At 44.1% G+C, this 17,752-nt stretch overlaps 1 protein-coding gene and 1 pseudogene across 1 annotated transcript; both read left to right on the top strand.

The window, feature by feature from the left end:
- LOC136617211 (zinc finger protein 665-like) overlaps positions 1–17,752 on the top strand; it is a 515,737-nt pseudogene that overhangs the window by 396,384 nt on the left and 101,601 nt on the right.
- On the top strand, positions 393–13,711 carry LOC136617227 (zinc finger protein 665-like). Its single transcript, XM_066594241.1, has 6 exons — positions 393–929; positions 1,041–1,148; positions 1,220–1,343; positions 1,426–1,517; positions 2,723–2,813; positions 11,451–13,711. Exons 1-6 carry the CDS (start codon positions 822–824, stop codon positions 13,181–13,183), a joined length of 2,256 nt encoding a protein of 751 aa, XP_066450338.1. The 5' UTR covers positions 393–821; the 3' UTR covers positions 13,184–13,711.

The raw sequence follows: 17,752 nt of genomic DNA, 5'->3' as shown, positions 1-17,752 counted from the left end.
GCTAGTTCCGAAAAAACGTTACTGTTTCGGACAGGATGCCTGACTGGCCTCTAATGACATCTAAGCAAGATAGAGGTCTTTTAATGATCGGAGAGTACTTCAGATGCTCCTGTGCAGTCAGACAGTCCTTTTCCTCTGCAGTGAGTTTTTTTTTTTTTTTTGGTTCAAAGCACCAAAATGTTGAGAATTGGTTAGTTTACAAAAGAGAAGACAATCTCTGAAGCCGTGTAGAAGTCTGGGCACTTAGGAAAAATACAAATCACACCAGCCTGCTCAAATCAAACGATTTATAATGTATTCAAAGTTGCATGTGGTTTATATGTATAAGTGACATTACAGGAAAAGTAAATACCTCTAAAACTAATAAAATACATGAAATAACTGAAATGTTTAATATAAGTTCACACCTTTTAAAGTGTAACTATAACACAATGAAACTACATAGCTCTCTTGCTCCTGTACAATGATGCCATCATGTTATCTCTGTGTTGCTCTTGCTCTCTGATGTGACGCAGGGAAGAGGCTTTATATCTAGCCACTGGCACCATATTTTTAGGCGAGGAGGAGGAGGCCTGTGGGCCGGATCTCTGTAGCGGTGACGCACTAGCCGTGTCAGCGATACCTCACTGGGAGGGCAGAACCTCTATGTAAAGTCTTCAAGGGAGCTTCAACATAGTGTCCTGCACCTCTTCTTCTCCCTGGCCGTGGTTCTCAGGGAACTCAAGCTGCAGCGTTCTTCTGAGTGGCACCAGTAAGCCATAGACTCCTTTCCGGGGGTTCTGGTTACAGCTGTTCATCTTCAGGTTGTTCTTCTGTAGACGATGGCGCTTTTCATCAATGACCCCCCAAGGACAGACGAGGACAGAAACCGCATGGCTGCCGGGATATTAAACCTCAGCCTGGAGATAACTGGCCTGATAACTGCAGAGGTGAGAGCTTCACATGATGCCACTAACCTACTAGTACACAGGAGAAGGAGAAGGAGTCTGAGACCCCATGTAGTGACCAGTGTCCTCCCCCCCCCCCCCCCCTGACCACAGGAGTACACTGCAGTGAAGAAGACAGCAACTCCCATCAGCAATCCTCACTCCCTGATCCAGAAGCTCCTAGAACTCACCAACAAGATGACGGAGCTGCTGACAGGAGAGGTGACTGCGGGGAATGTGGGGGGACATTCTAGCGGGGGGCTCTGGCTGATGACTGGATATTGTGTTGTCAGGTTCCTATAAGGTGTCAGGATGTGGCCGTCTATTTCTCCATGGAGGAGTGGGAGTATGTAGAGGGCCGGCGGGATGTGTACGCGGCCGCCATGCTGGTGGGGCTCCCGTCCGCAGAGTCACCAGGTAAGAGGTGGCAGGTATGTGGTCCCCTACATTCTTCTATCATTGGATGTATAATCTGTTCCATCACTGTGTGTCTCCACAGATGGAGCCGGGAGGAGAAACCCCACAGAGAGATGTCCCCATCCTCTGTATTCCCAGGACTGTCCAGAGGAAGATGTCCCGGAGAAGCGGCAGGTAGATTGCGCTGAGCCCTGTTGTACATCTATATATGGAGTGGAGCTCTGTGGTCCTGCTCTATATAGGTGGTGGAGCTCTGTGGTCCTGCTCTACATAGGGTGTGGAGCTCTCTGGTCCTGCTCTATATCATCGGTGGAGCTCTCTGCTCCTGTTCTATATAGCGGGTGGACCTCTGTGCCCCTGCTCTATATAGGGGTGGAGCTCTGTGGTCCCCCTCTATATAGGGGGCGACTCTCCTATTTCCTCCTGCAGTCATAGACTTCGATGGTCAGTTAGATTTTCCGCCTCTACGCCATATTGTACTGAACTATTTAGGGTTCATACGCGTCATGGATTACCTGGAAATGTTGTGGATTTTTGTTTTTTATCATGGAATTTTTTTCTGAGATTCTTCTGTGTTTTAGTTGTTTGTCCCAAACAGTTTCTTTATTCCTTTACAATCCAGTATTGTGTTTAACACTCGGCTGAGTAAATGGGTGAACAGAACTAAAAACACACGAGAATCTCCATACTCAGTCTTAAAAATACCAAAAACATTTCAGATTTTGAAGTGCATTGAAGGTTTGTTCTCCACCGGTCTCTGACGGTTGGGGATTTTTTGTATTAAAAAAAAAATTAGATATATTTAACTGGCTATAGCGCGACTTAGCAGGGAGCGTCTTATTTTTGTATATAAAAAAAAAATAAGGGGGCCTTCTCAATTTTTTGGAGCGATGCTAGAGTGAGTGAAAGCTCAGAATTATGAAACCAATGATTTTCACTTGTTTCCTTCGTGATGTTGCAAGAAAAAAAATCTCGGCATGCCCTATCATTCTGCGCTTTTGCGGTTTTTTTAATCTCCCATGTCTGCCTATGAAGCCTTCTTTTTATCGCATCACAAAGCATTTTGAGCATTGCATTTTTATCATTAGAAAGTCCTGTTGACTTTCGCGGTAGAAAATTGTGGCAAAATCGCAAGTGGCAGCCATGTTTTTGCGAGAAAAAGTTATGATGCTCAAAATTCGTTGGAAAAAAGCAGATTTTTGCCGCGATTTTTCCTCAGTAAAATCACGATTGCCAGTGTGAAGGAGCCCGAAACCTTTCATTTTGTGTATTTCGAGTTCCGCGAGTGTCGTTGAAAATCAAGATTTTGTCATGAAAAAGTCAGGGAAAAATTTTTTGGAAAACCTGTACGAACCCTGTTATCCCATATGACACATCAGGGTGAAGATGATATTAAAGTGGAGGTAGAAGAAGAGAGGATGAGGGGCGATCACCCGTGGAAGAGGGAAGGGGAGGAGGACGTTCCCGCAGGTAGGTGATGATGAGATGGGGGGGGGGGGTCCTTAACCCTTTCCCGGTCCACGATATATATTTACGTCCTGCAGTGTCGGAGTATGTATGAAGAGAGGTCGTGGGATGACCTGTCTTCATACAGCGCAGGCGTCAGCTGTTTATTACAGCTGACACCAGCGGGCAATAGCTGTAATCGGCCATGCAGTCGATCGCGGCTTTTAACCCTTTAAATGTCAGTGATATCGGGGGAGCCCTGCAGGTGTCATGGCAGCCGGGGGCCTTCTGAAAGGCCCCAGGGCTGCCTTAGGAGACTGCCTATCAAGCCATCCCGTAGGGTGGCTTGATCGGCTGCCTGTCAGAATGCAGTATGAGGTAATGCTATAGCATTACCTCATACTGCAGGAGCGACCAAAGCATTGCATGTTGTAGTCCCCCAATTGGACTTAAAAGAAAAGTAAAAGAAAATCAATAAAGTTTTAGTAAAAAAAAAAAAAAGTAATAAAAGTTTAAATCACCCCCTTTTGCCATATCTGTAATTAAAAAAATCTAAATCATAAAATAAAACATATTTGGTATCGCTGTGTCTGTAAAAGTCCGATCTATCAAAGTAGCGCATTATTTACTGCGCACAGTGAACATTGTCAGAAACGAAGAAAAAAAAAAGCACTTTTAAAGTCACCCTATCTCCCAGAAAAAACGCAATAAAAAGCGATCAAAAAGTTGTATGTATTCCAAATTGGTACAAATGGAAACTACAGGACGTCCTGCAAAAAATGAGCCCTGCACAACTACGTCAGCGGAAAAATAAAAGTTATTGCGCGCACAAGATGGCGGCAGAAAATAATTGAAAAAAATGAAATGTCTTTGAAATAAAGAGTAATGCGTTTACAGGTTTGGCAGTAATTGTACCGACCCATAGAATAAAATTATCATGTCGTCTTTGTTGCAGTTTGTGCGCCGTAGAAAAGACGCACAGAAAGACGATGGAATGTCGGGCTTTTTTCATTTTACTCCACTTAGAATTTTTAAAAAGTTTTTCAGTACATTATACGGTACTTTAAATAGCACCATTAAAAAATACAACTCGTCCCACAAAAAAACAAGCCCTCATACAGCGACGTCAATGGATAAAGAAAGGAGTTACAATTTTTCTAAAGGGGGGAGGAAAAAACGAAAATGGGGGGAAAAAAAGGGGCCGTGTCAAGGGGTTAAGGTTCGGTTGCTCCTTCGTGCTCTAGTAGCCCTTCTGGCAGTCATATATGGTGTTATGTGCAGGAGGGGCCAGGAATGTATAAAAATCCTCCCCGGCTCTTCTATGGATTTGGTCGTGTATTGGGCTTGGTCTTGGTTTGTATAGGAGTCCCTTCTGTGCAGTCCTGATATATTCTATACCCCCTCCTTACTGACCCCCCATGTGATAACCCGAGCTGCGAAGGTTTACAATCTGGTCTGTCATTGACCATTTCAGCGCCCTGTTGGCCCCGGCGTCTGTTACATTATTAGGGAGGTCTGGGGTCTGCCTGTAGCTGCCACATCAGATATGATGAAGGGATGTATCAGCCTTGTGAGAGTCCAGCAGGGGGCTCCAGGGAGGGAGACCAGGATTCTTAAATCCCTCTGCCGTTACCTGGGAGTTTATGTAACAATGTGATGCATAGAGGGGATTTCTACCCAGCAATCACAAGATATTGCAGGCGCTGTATACTCGGCAGCCTTCATGTCACTTTCCTGCCATCCCCAGGTGCTTGTATGTCAATTATGGGCAGATTGGTCACTTTGCAATACTGTTACCCCCCCCCCCCCCCCCGCATTCTTCTATGCCATCCAGGCATGGAAAAAGAAGAGGGTAATTTAAATCACTGGGCCTCCATGGGGTTACAGGTGGTTTCCTGATCCCCTCCTGTCTGCTGTCTTGGTGGCTGCCAAGGAGCTCTGTAGTCAGGAGCAAAATGGCCAAGATGACCTCATTTAGGACAACTCTGCCCTTCTCTCCACCTCGTCTTCCTGAAGCTTCTTCTGCCAGAACCCTTATATTAATGGGTTGTGCAGTAGTAAAGGACAGCGCGGTCTCACGAGGTCCCGTCCCTCTGGTGTTGCTTACCCTTTCTGCATGATTGGGTCTAGTCTACAGCGGTCTTCCTCATGTCCCTTGTGGCAGCAGTTTCAGACTTGGTCTCAGACTTCCCGTCACCAACATTGTGTGCTGGACCCATCTGCCATATCTTCTACCAGTATGAACCAAGGACGGGCAAGGGCTCCTCTATTGTTGGTGGATTATAAATATTCTTAGGGATCACAAAACAACTTAAGGCCCATTTAGACACAACGATTATCGCTCTAAATTCACTCATCTTCCCTCTTTTGAGCTGTAATCGTTGTGTGCATTTCACGGCAAGATGATCGCTCGAAATGTGCTTAAACGGCAGTTTGAATGACAGTTTTGAGCTTTCTTTTTGCATAATAAGTATGTAAATGAAGCTCACGCTGTAGTCAGAAGTCAAGCGGGGCCGCAATCTTCTATATACTTCTGCTGTACGGGGTATGCAGAAAAGAAGCAGGGCCACTATCTTCTGCATACAGCTGAGCTCTCCGAGCGTTGTATGCAGAACAGAAGCAGGACCACTATCTTCTATAGACCCCTGCTGTGTTCTCAGAGCGCACATCTGCTATGTAGCTGAGCGGTCCGAGTGGGGTATGCAGAAGAGAAATGGGGCTGCTATCTTCTGCGTACAGTGGGACCGCTCCGAGCGGCCTATACAGAAGAGAAGCAGAGCCGCTTGTCTTCTTCATACTCCGGCCTTGTTCTCTGAGCGGGATACCAGCTGAAACAATAGTATCAGTTGTACCCCGCGGCACTGATAATGCTCATCATTCTCAGCCAGCTAAAAGGCAACGGTGAGCAACTCGTGCACGAAATCTGCACAATGGCCACACGTTGGACGCAATGATTATCGCTCAAAAGACGGCTTTCGAGCGATAATCATTTCAGTCTAACTGGGCCTTTAGATCAGGCAATAAAACAGATAGGGCTCTGGGGAGCTAACAGCGAGATGGGCTGATGGACTAAGTATATAGACTGGTGGAGGCACCTACGGGGTGAGTGGGTCGGGGATGGCATCGTACATTGATTTACAGGAATGCTGCCATCCAGTAGTCCAACATGCGGAGAGTAGCATCAAAGTGTGTAAGTAATTCAGATCCGCACAGCAGGTCTGATCAGATTACTCTTGGCTTTTATTTTCCTGCCATGGTCATGATAGTATAACGACGTTTCGACCCATCACCTGGGTCTTTCTCAAGCTACAGGTGGCGCTGCAGAGGAATTGTTCCATCTTCCTTATTTGCATAAATGACCCAGAGGAGCATGCATGGCCATATAAGTCTCCTCACTCACCTCTCATGTGTCTTCTCACACCCCTTCTGGTCTCCTTGGGAAGAGACAATGCCATCCTCCCACCCACTCACCCGCTAGGTGTCTCCACACACTTTTTGGGTGCTCTCCTTCAGGAGACACGACAAGCCCCTCACCAGCCAAGCCAGAGGCCTACTGGACACTGCTGAGTGGTGGTCACACCGAACAGCTGCCCATGGATGGGCTCAGGCTTGGTTTCTTATTTCCAATCATTGTTTTACAGACTTGTTAAAAAGTCGAACATTGTCTCTGCAGCGCCACCTACTGGAGGGCATCATTCCTGCAATCAATGTTCCATCTTCATTAGTTGTATGATATGAGAAAGAACATGAATGTTATAGAGATCTTATAAGCCATATTAATTGTTAATATTGATATGTTCTTTATCCATCTCTGTAATAATGAGGTCACTGAGGGCCGAGCAGAATGCTGACGTCATCACGGAGACATTGTCATGTGCTATACAAAGTGTTATAATCATATAGGGAAGGTTTTAGCCAAAGCTAGGAATGGATCTGAAAGGAATAGGAAATCTTAACCCTTTCCAGTCCAATTTGTATCCTGGTTTTCCTAGGGGGCTTACTCTTTTTCTGCCGTTATACAACGGCGCTATCTGCTGGCTAAAGGCAGTACTACATGAGGTGACACATTGAATAGGCTCCGACAGCAGAGAGGCTGGCAATATACAGTAAGAGAACCCCGACGGACGTCTTCCAACATCGGAACTGTACAGCCTTAAATCATATCTTTAGACATCAGTGGATTGGAAAGGGTTAAGGAAGGACTTCTACTTTTCTTTCCTGCTGGACCCACTTCTGGTTTTGGCTGAAAGAGATGCACTTCAGACTGTATTAGGCGGCTGTTCCATTCATCTTTATGCAACTGTAGGTGATAACCAAGTGTTGCCTATCTCCCGCAGTCCCCAATGACTGGATCTGTGGCCCCTCTTTATTTGGGGAACTTGAGGAAACCACATTCAGGTAATCAGTGGGGTCCCAGCGGTCCGACTCCCACCGCATTCTGGTAATCAGTGGGGTCCCAGCGGTCCGACTCCCACCGCATTCTGGTAATCAGTGGGGTCCAAGCGGTCCGACTCCCACCGCATTCTGGTAAGCAGTGGGGGTCCAAGCAGTCCGACTCCCACCGCATTCTGGTAAGCAGTGGGGGTCCAAGCGGTCCGACTTCCACCGCATTCTGGTAAGCAGTGGGGGTCCAAGCGGTCCGACTCCCACCGCATTCTGGTAAGCAGTGGGAGTCCAAGCGGTCCGACTCCCACCGCATTCTGGTAATCAGTGGGAGTCCAAGCGGTCCGACTCCCACCGCATTCTGGTAATCAGTGGGGTGCCAGCGGTCCGACTCCCACCACATTCTGGTAATCAGTGGGGTCCCAGCAGTCTGACTCCCACCAATCTAGTGGATGGCTGAAAGCTTGAAAACTTCCAGTAGCTGGAACATCCAATGTGAGGTAATTGACTTGGGTTTGGCTTGGGATCGGCTTGGCTGAGGCCAAAGTGCACATATGTTCTACAAGCATGCAGTCACCAGCAGGCATGCATCTTGCCTGACAACGGTGCAGGAAGGAGTCCTAACCTCGCCGGCCCGCCCCTTCCGTTTTTTTTTCGCTCTATATAAAACACATTTTTTCCCCTCCAAAGCGGGGGAAAAAGTCACTTTGTCTTATAGAGCGAATGTGCCAAAATTCGTCACGATTGCCATTTCTTTGCGTGATCGTGAGTTTAACGTGCGCCCCCGATTTAGTTAGCATGATCGTACGTTAAACTCTCGATCGGCAGGTATATTTTGAGGCGCATGAGCAGGCCCCGGATTGTACCCCGGTGTGGGACATGTTTAAGGCATACCTCAGGGGATGCAGTAGATCTTCTATATCCTTCATTAAAAAGGCTGCAGCAAGGGAGGAGGAGGAACTGGCAAAGTGGTGCGAGTCTGTGGAGAGGGCATTTGTTACTGACCCAACGGAGGCCAATAAGACAAGATGGCTGCAAATAGGGAGAGATTACCTAATGTGCATGAGATAGAAAGCTCAGCGCCGCCTGTTCCCCCGCAGGCAGACATTCTAGAAATTAGGTAATGAGTCCAGTAAACTCCTGGCATCTGAAGTCCGCCAGTACCCCTCACCACAGCTGCTGCGCAGAAAATCAGAAGACGGATCCAACTGATATACTGGGCAGATTTAGACAATTTTATGAGAATCTCTGCCAAACCCAAATTACCTATACAGATGAGGAGCTGGATGCATGTTTAACGAATATCGCCTTCCCAAGATTGCAGGACCGCGTGTCCTTATTAGAGTCCCCCATCTCTGCTGGGGAGATCGAGTCTATGCCCAAAGGTAAAAGCTCAGGACCCGATGGCCTCCCTCTGGCGGTAGATCTACCTTATAGGGGGGGTTGTTGGTCCCTCAGCTGCTCCGGCTATATAATGGTGCTCTGTATAGGGGACGCCCCACAGATTTTTTTAAGGAGGCCAACATAATACTCATTCTTAAACCTGATAAAGACCTGGCGGATTGTGTTTCATATACACTCGGAGGAGTGCGGCTCGTATAGACCCGGAGGAGTGCGGCTCGTATAGACCCGGAGGAGTGCGGCTCGTATAGACCCGGAGGAATGCGGCTCGTATAGACCCGGAGGATTGGGCGTTGTATAGACCCAGAGGAGTGCGGCTCATAGACCCGGAGGATTGTGCTTCGTATAGACCCGGAGGAGTGCGGCTCGTATAGACCCGGAGGATTGGGCGTTGTATAGACCCGGAGGATTGGGCGTTGTATAGACCCGGAGGATTGGGCGTTGTATAGGCCAAGAGGATTGTGCTTTGTATAGACCCAGAGGATTGTGCTTTGTATAGACCCAGAGGATTGTGCTTTGTATAGACCCGGAGGAGTGCGGCTCTGTGTAGACCCACCTCTATACTTAACTTGGATTATAAGATTCTAACAAAAATCTTGGCACTTTGCTTGAATTTAGCTATACAGCACATTGTTCACCCGGATCAGATGGGCTTTATACCTGGAAATCCACATATCTAGAGACTTTGCTTATAGCTTCACTGTGAATGTGGTCCCTCTTCTTCCCTTTCTTCAGAATAAGCTTAGGATCTGGAGTTCACTGCTCCTATCGGTAGCTGGATGCATCAATATTATCAAAATGATAATTCTCCCAAAACTCCTGTCCTGCTCAGAACACGCAGATACGATAGCAACACAAAAGTTTTTTTTAAATAAAACTAACGCTCAATTGACCTCCTTCATCTAGGTAAGGCCAGAGCGAAACTCCATTTGGAAACCTTACTGCTCCTATAAGATGTGGCAGGCATGGCACTACCCGACTATATTATCAGGAGGGCCAAATCAGATACATTCACCACTGGCTCTCATATTAAGACCTTCCAAACTCAGAACATCATTTGATGCACTTCCTATCTGAGACCTCCCTCTGGATTGTACTGGGAAAAACAGATCTGCATACTAGACTGCTGCTCCCAATACACAGACTGGCTGGATATGAGGGCACTTCCCTATGGGATACTAGAGCCCTACCTCATTTGGTAAATCTCCCAGATATGCAATTCTGGGTGGACCTTTGAATCACTTCCTTGGAACACTTGTCTATTAATGGAGTGCTGGCCTCCATTGAGCTGCTACTGTAGCTTTACCAGATCCCCAGGACCAGCTTCTACAGATGCGTCGAGCTAAGACATGTGCTCAATGCCCAATACCCAGAGCCACAACTGTTCCTTTCCAACTACCCCTTGATAGGAGTTCTGTGCAAGCAGGGACCTAAGTGGGTAATCTTGCAGATATATATGCACCTCATTCAAGCTAAAATTTCACACGCGGAGCCGGGTGTCCTTGACAAATGTCAAGAAATAATCCCTGTGCTCTCGGAAGAGAAGTGGAGTGCCACAGTGTCTTCCTACACTTCAGTCTCACCAACAGCTAACAAGATGATCCAACTACACATTATACATCAATGTTACTTGACCCCAAGCAGACTCTTTAAGATGAACAGAACCCCTAAGACACAATGTCATCACCATCAGACACCCAACGCTAACTGTACCCATCCGATGTGGAGCTGCCCAGTGGTATACTCCTGGATAGAGGTTACAGACTTCCTGAGACATCTATTGGCGGTACTGCTTCCACCAAACCCCGCTGTATGTCAGCTAGGTATACTGGATAAAGAGCAGTGGCAATTCCATATCCATATATGTCTAGGCGAAGTGCTGTTTTTGGCCTGTACGGCTGTAGCATTGCGTTGGATGGATAGGACACCCCCGACGCTTCCCCAATGGCGTAATCTAGTCAATTCTATTCTGTATGAAAAAATAGTATTTAAAAATAGAAAGTGCCCAGATAAATTCTATAAAATCTGGGGAATTCGGTGTTAGTCATCAACCCCAATGCACATGCAAAAGGCATTTTAGCAGCTGGTGGAGAAAATGAGATCTTCGACCATCCAGGCGCCACTTAGTCCTTCATAGGTATGGTGATTATTTCCTGAATTCTACACAGTAGTTTTTCATATTTGTTATGTTATACAATATATACTGTGTTCAGTAATTGTAACAGTTTTGGATGTTTGAACTGTTACACTCAGGTTTGTCACTGAGCAATAGAATTTGATATGCTTTTATATTCTCAATAAAACGAGTTTTAAAAAAAAAACCTTGCGATTGCGCGAACAAATGTGCGATCAGTTAACAGTTTTCTCTCCTCCCCACTGCCGCCCATATGTACCGCTGATTGCTGCTTCCCGCCTTCACCAAACGGCTGCTGTGACATGGAGCTCCGGTTTTTCTGACTCTGCTGCTACTTCTGCTCCGTCGCCCGGCACTAACCCTGCCCTGTCCCTGGGGGTGCGACTTATAGAACGGAAAATACGGTACTAAGCAGAGTTATCCCTATAAGAACTCCTTATAAATAGGTTCCAGCAGCTGCACTTACAGTCCATAACAGTAGCACCTACAGACCTACTTTCTGTTTTCCCTCAGCTTCTCTTAAATATCTTCCCACTGGATTAATTACCAGCAGGTGAACTCCAGTTACCTCACATAAGTGAGGAATCTAGGAGAAATGTACCTTCCCTCACTAACCCCTCCTATTGTTTTACCACACCCTTTAAAAACTACATTTGTAATTCCAGCCTAATAGGAAGGTTATACATATATCTACTTTATGGTTAGAATAAAGCCCCGACAAAATCTCTTTTTAATCCTTACAGGAATTCCTAGTAACAACACAGAGGAAAACTTCATGTTATCAGTGAATTATAAAGCAGAAGCTGAAGATATGGTGCAGCGCCCTTCAGGAGAAAACCTCATTATCCTTAATGTACCTCCAGGACTTCACAGTACAGATCCATCATATAATCCCCCTAACCATGAGGAATCATCTCCTGACCAATCACAGAGTATTACCACAATTGTGAGGCAGAATGGGGGAGAAAGGCATCACTGTGGTGAATGTGGAAAATGGTTTACAAGCAGCTCAAATCTTTTCATACACAGAAGACGTCACACAGGAGAGAAACCATTTTCATGTTCAGAATGTGGTAAATGTGTTAAAAGTAAAACGACCCTTATTATACATGAGAGAATTCACACAGGAGAGAAGCCGTATTCATGTTCACAATGTGGGAAATGCTTTGCAAATAAATCAAGTCTTATTATACATAAGAGAATTCACACAGGAGAGAAGCCATTTTCTTGCCCAGAATGTGGTAAATGTTTTAAAAGTAAATCAGATCTTGTTAGACATGAGAGAGTTCACACAGGCGAGAAGCCACTTTCATGTTCTGAATGTGGGAAATGTTTTAAAACAAAATCAGATCTTGTTCTTCATCAGAGATATCACACAGGAGAGAAGCCGTATTCATGCTCAGAATGTGGGAAATGCTTTACACAGAAATCAAGTCTTGTTCTGCACGAGAGATGCCACACAGGAGTGAAACCATATTCTTGTTCACAATGTGAGAAATGTTTTGCAAGGAAATCAAACCTTATAAGACATGAAGCAATTCACACAGGAGAAAGGCCATTTTCGTGTTCAGAATGTGGGAAATGTTTTAAACTTAAATCAGGTCTTGTTAGACATGAGAGAATTCACACAGGGGAAAAGCCACTTTTATGTTCTGAATGCGGAAGAAATTTCATTAGTAAAGCGGATCTCATTATACATGAGAGATGTCACACAGGAGAGAAGCCATTTTCATGTATGGAATGTGGGAAATCTTTTGCAAATAATTCAAATCTTACTGCACATGAGAGAAGTCACACAGGAGAGAAGCCATTTACATGTTCAGTCTGTGGTATATATTTTACAGATAAAGAAAATCTTGTTATGCATGAGAGACGTCACACAGGAGAGAAGCCGTATTCATGTTCAGAATGTGGAAAATGTTTTAAAAAGAAATCATATCTTGACCGACATTGGAGAATTCACACGGGAGAGAGACCATATTCATGTTTAGAATGTGGGAAATGTTTTATAATAAAATCAAAACTTGTTGAACATCAGAGAATTCACACTGGGGAGAAACCGTATTCTTGTTCAGAATGTGGGAAATGTTTTACAAATAAATCGGAACTTGTTAGACATGAGAGAGGTCACACAGGAGAGAAGCCCTATTCATGTTCAGAATGTGATAAATGTTTTGTCAATAAGTCTCAACTTGTTATACATCAGAGAAATCACACTGGGGTGAAGCCGTATTTATGTTCAGTATGTGGGAAATGTTTTACAAATAAATCACAACTTGTTATACATGAGAGAAGTCACACAGGAGAGAAACCATTTTCATGTTCAGAATGTGGGAAATGCTTTAGTACTAAAACTAAACTTGCACTACACCAGGGAAGTCACACAGGAGAGAAGCAATATTCATGTTTGGAATGTGGGAAATGTTTTATTGCTAATGAAAAACTTAGATGTCATTTCAGAATTCACACAAGGTAGAGGCTATATACATGTTCAGTTTGTGGGGAATGTTTTGTAAGGAAATCTAATTTTAAAATTCATCAGAGAATTCACAGAGAAGCGAAAGCGGATTGTTTTTAGGAATGTGAAATATTATATAAAGGCAAGAGTATTTGTTTAAATAATCCGTCACAATCAATCAATAAAAACATTTGTTTTTTGGGTGGAATCAGCCCAGATCTGTCAAACACCCAAATTCTATGTGACCTGTGACCGGAATCCATAATGAAAAAGTATTGTGGGTTGAAAGAAGAGAAAGAGAAGATCCTGATTTACTTCCAGAGCAGCGACCCTGAATTGTCCCCATGGATGTTCTTATTACTGTTATCATAAATCCACCCAGACTGCAGGGGACCCCAGAGGGACGATGAATGAGGACTGACAGCTAACTGACCCTTTTATAACATGTGGACATATTGGTATTTGACCTTCAGGTGTACAGGATGTACAGATACAATTGCTGGAACTGATTAAAAACAATAATTTGCAGTTTTTTGTAAATAAATAATCACAAATCTGTCATTTCCTTCTGTGTTTTGAATACCTGGCTGGCTTCACTAGACACTTATTGTAAGGCCTCGTTCTCACTTTTGATCAGTAATTTTTATCAGTATTTGTAAGACAAAACTAGGAGTTATCCAAAATATAGAAGACGTGCAAATCTTTTCATCTACTTTTCTCTCTAGGTACCTCTACCAGTGTCCCAGGTGGCGGCTCTGCTAATTGAGCTACTGACATTTGCTGGACATTCCTTGACACTCATCACCCTAGATCCTGACATGTTCGGAACCTTGCCTAATCTTTCCAAATCAGCAATAGAAAAAATCAAAAACCTCTGCGCTCCTTGCAGTGAGAGATCGATATCACCCGTTCCAGATAGGGTTTTATTAATACATGCAAAGCGTTTCAGGCACAGAAGCCCTTTTTCAAGCATAAACATCACCATTGTAAAACACACACATGTATGTATGTATATATAAATATACACATACATACACATCCAGGACTTCGTTCAGTCCATTCGGTACAAGGGAATTCAATTTAAGGAGATGTATTGAATTTTTAAATTAAATACCCTTGTATCCAATGGACTCAACAAAGTCCTGGAAAAAATGTAATGTTACGATATACTACCCGTGATACGCCAGCCCGGGTGCCCTAAATCTCACCCACAAACCCTGTCCCTGCCTCCACTCCTGGCTAACCCCAGGCGGGCAACTGGGTGGCGGTCCCTACTCCGAAAAAGGGACGCTGGCGTACCTGGATGGAAAGGGTAGAATACCGACCAAAAAGGCAGATGTAAATAACCAACATGAACAATACTATGCAGAACTGAGGTAGATGGGAAAAACCTGGCGGAGACCAACAGAGGCAAAGTAGCTAGCACACTGAGGGAAACTAATAACTGGCAGTGATTGCAAGTCTCTGCCCGACCTTTAAACAAAAGCCTCTACCCAGGGGCGGAGAGAGGGAGACAGCCAACTCCCAACAGAAAATAATAAAAGGGAGCTCGTGCACTCACAGGTGCGTGCCAGCAGCACCACGCCGGCCAGGGACAAAAGGTTTCAATAATGACTTATGAAAAACCCTATGAACTCTCCATGTAGCTGGTGATACGGCAAAAATATATGGCCGTCTAGGGAAAGCGGAGTGTACCTTGTGAATGACGTCATATGACCCATGCTACGGCAATAGCCTGCTGAGGAACAGCGGAGTGTAGCCTGTGACTGAAGTCTAGGTGACCCGTGCAGTAGGGCTGCCCACACCTAGACATCAGTACGTCATATGACGGAGGAATTAAATGACAGAGCCACACAGTTATGGATTCATCAAAGAATTCCCAACAAATAGAAGTTGGGCTTTTTATTTATAGCCCCCTTGCATTGGGGTGCCGCAGCATCATTGGACAATTAACTATGCAGTTTATTGGTTAGTTTCCAATCCAACATTCTTCATAGGTCAGTTTAACCCTTCTTCGTGTCCATTGGTTGCATCTCATTAATACAAGAAATATCATAGTTCTTTGCACAGGTCTCAATCCGAACTCTGATTGGTTACTTCTGAGACATTACTTGACATTCACTGGATACATTCTAATCCTTCATTTGCATACCTTCCAGAAACTTCCAAGTCAGCAGTGAATAACCACTTGACTGAGTGCTGAGGGGCCCAAGTAGCTCGAAGTTCTTATCTTATCTCAGCATAAGTCTTAGCTAAGAATATGGTTACGCGATCTGTGCAATACATTACAGGATGATTCTGTGGAGTAATATTTCAAATGTCACTTATATACATATATCTATATACATACAGGCATACACACATACATGTACACCTACATATATATATATACATATACATATATATACTCACATATATCCAGCTCATGAACTACTTTATTCTCTATTCTAGGTGTGAGGAGTCAACCCCTCCCTTAGTATCTTGATATTCTCTGGTGGGGCCTCTTGAGCCGACATGTGGAAGCTCCTTGATATTCTTATCTCATCTAGACATATGTTCCTCAGTAGAGTTACACAACCCAGTTTGTGAAGTAGCTTCTCCTGGTATATTCGATGGTGTCTGTCATTGCGTAGTTTTAAATACATATAACAATTATAATACCTTACAATCAAATATTTTCCATTACACTGGAAAATCAAGTTCATAAGCAAGAGGGTTTACTACACACGTGATGACAAAGGGACCATTCAATTTGAGATTTCTAGAAGACAGGTATACCTTCTGCCCCATCCTGTAAGGTTCAGATACTGACAGACTCCTCCCACTACGCAACTGCATATGAGCCCCCGTTGCTTCCAGGTTCTTCTGTACTTCTTTCCATACCCGCTGCAGCGTATCTGTGGCGACATCAGCTGCAGGACAGGCAGACGGCGCAGAAATAGCTGTAAGGAAGCAAGGATGCTGACCATATACGCAACGGAATGGAGATACCCCAGTGGAAGAACGAGTACGGTTGTTTAGTGCAAACTCTGCCAGCGGCAGGAACTCTGCCCACTGATGAGCCTTTTCACTAGCAAACAACCGTAAATATTGCACTAATTCCTGGTTCTTCTGCTCAGTCTGACCATTAGTCAGCAGGTGGAATGCTGACGAAAAGGAAAGCGACATTCCCAGGTTTCTACAGCAGGCTCACCAAAACTGCGCCACAAACCGAACCCCGCGATCAGATACGATGTTCTCGGGAACCCCATGTAGGGGAATGATTTCTATACAAATTATTAGTCTATTGCAGAAGGAAGCTTCTTTAACGCCACAAAATGTGCCATTTTTAAGAAACAGTCTACAACGAAGTAATTATCATGGAGGACTTTAATTATCCAGATATAATATGGGATAACAAAACCTGCAAATCTCACAGGGGTGATAAGTTCTTGAGAACAATTAAAGATAACTACCTTACCCAACTTGTGTGGGAGCCAACTAGAGGGAGGGCCACCAGGACTAAGTATTAACCCTTTAGTGACCAAGCCTGTTTGCGCCTTAATGACCAGGCCAAATTTTGCAAATCTGACATGTATCACTTTAACATGGAAAAACACCAGAAAGGTTTTGCATATTCAAGTGATTCTGACATTGTTTTTTCGCCACATGTTGTACTTCATCTAGGTGGAAAAAAAAGACCGATAGAATTTGTGTTTATTTATTAAAAGCGCCAAAATTGGGAAAATTTTGAAAAAATCGTCATTTTTTCACATTTCCAACTGCAATATCTCAAATATGTGCAAACATAATATAGAAATTTTTGCTAAGATACATATTTCCATCCATTTACTTTATTTTTGGCGCACATTGGAAAAACTTTCGTTTTTTTTTTAACCATTTAGGAGACGTACAAATTTAACATTACTTTTCACCATTTTGAGGAACACTTTGTTTTCCTACACCAAGCCAAGATTGGAAAGGCTCATAGGCGTCAAAATGATAGATACCCCCACAAGTCACCCCATTTTAAAAACTACACCCTTTAAGGTATTCACTGAGGGGTGTCATGAGTATTTTAACCCTACAGTTTTTTTTAGGAGTCAATGCAATTTAGAAGAGAAAAACTAAAATTTCATATTTTTGCAAATATGTCATTTTAAAGACAGGACTTTTTTCTATAGTACACATGAAAATTAGGATTTGCACCCCAGAATTGATACCCCTGTTTGTCCCGTGCTCAGAAACATACCCATTGTGGCCCTAATCTTACGTCTGGATGCACAATGGGGCCCAAAATGAAAGGAGCAACCGGTGGCTTTCGGAACAGAAATTTTGCTTGAAGGAGATTTAGGCCCTATTGCACACTTGTAGAGCCATTGAGTGACCAAAACGATGGAGAACGCCCACAAGTGACCCCATTTTGAAAAGTAGACCCCTTAACGAATTTATCTAGGGGTACGATGACTTTTTTGACTTCACAGTTTTTGAATGAATCTAAGCCAAGCCAAAGGAAAAAAATTACGATTTTCATTTTTTTGGTAATTCTGTCATTTTAAAAGCAGTTTTTTGTACAGCACATATATGAATGAAGACTTGCACCCCAAA

Source organism: Eleutherodactylus coqui, chromosome 1, assembly GCF_035609145.1.
Source record: "Eleutherodactylus coqui strain aEleCoq1 chromosome 1, aEleCoq1.hap1, whole genome shotgun sequence".
Lineage (NCBI taxonomy): Eukaryota > Metazoa > Chordata > Amphibia > Anura > Eleutherodactylidae > Eleutherodactylus > Eleutherodactylus coqui.
This window is presented reverse-complemented; position numbering and strand designations above follow the sequence as displayed.

Excerpts from the sequence above, each read along its gene's own strand:
- LOC136617227 (XM_066594241.1), top strand. The coding sequence starts at position 822 with ATGGCGCTTTTCATCAATGACCCCCCAAGGACAGACGAGGACAGAAAC. Across the intron at positions 1,149-1,219 it reads CGGAGCTGCTGACAGGAGAG|GTTCCTATAAGGTGTCAGGA; the intron begins GTGACTGCGGGG and ends TTGTGTTGTCAG. Across the intron at positions 1,344-1,425 it reads CCCGTCCGCAGAGTCACCAG|ATGGAGCCGGGAGGAGAAAC; the intron begins GTAAGAGGTGGC and ends GTGTCTCCACAG.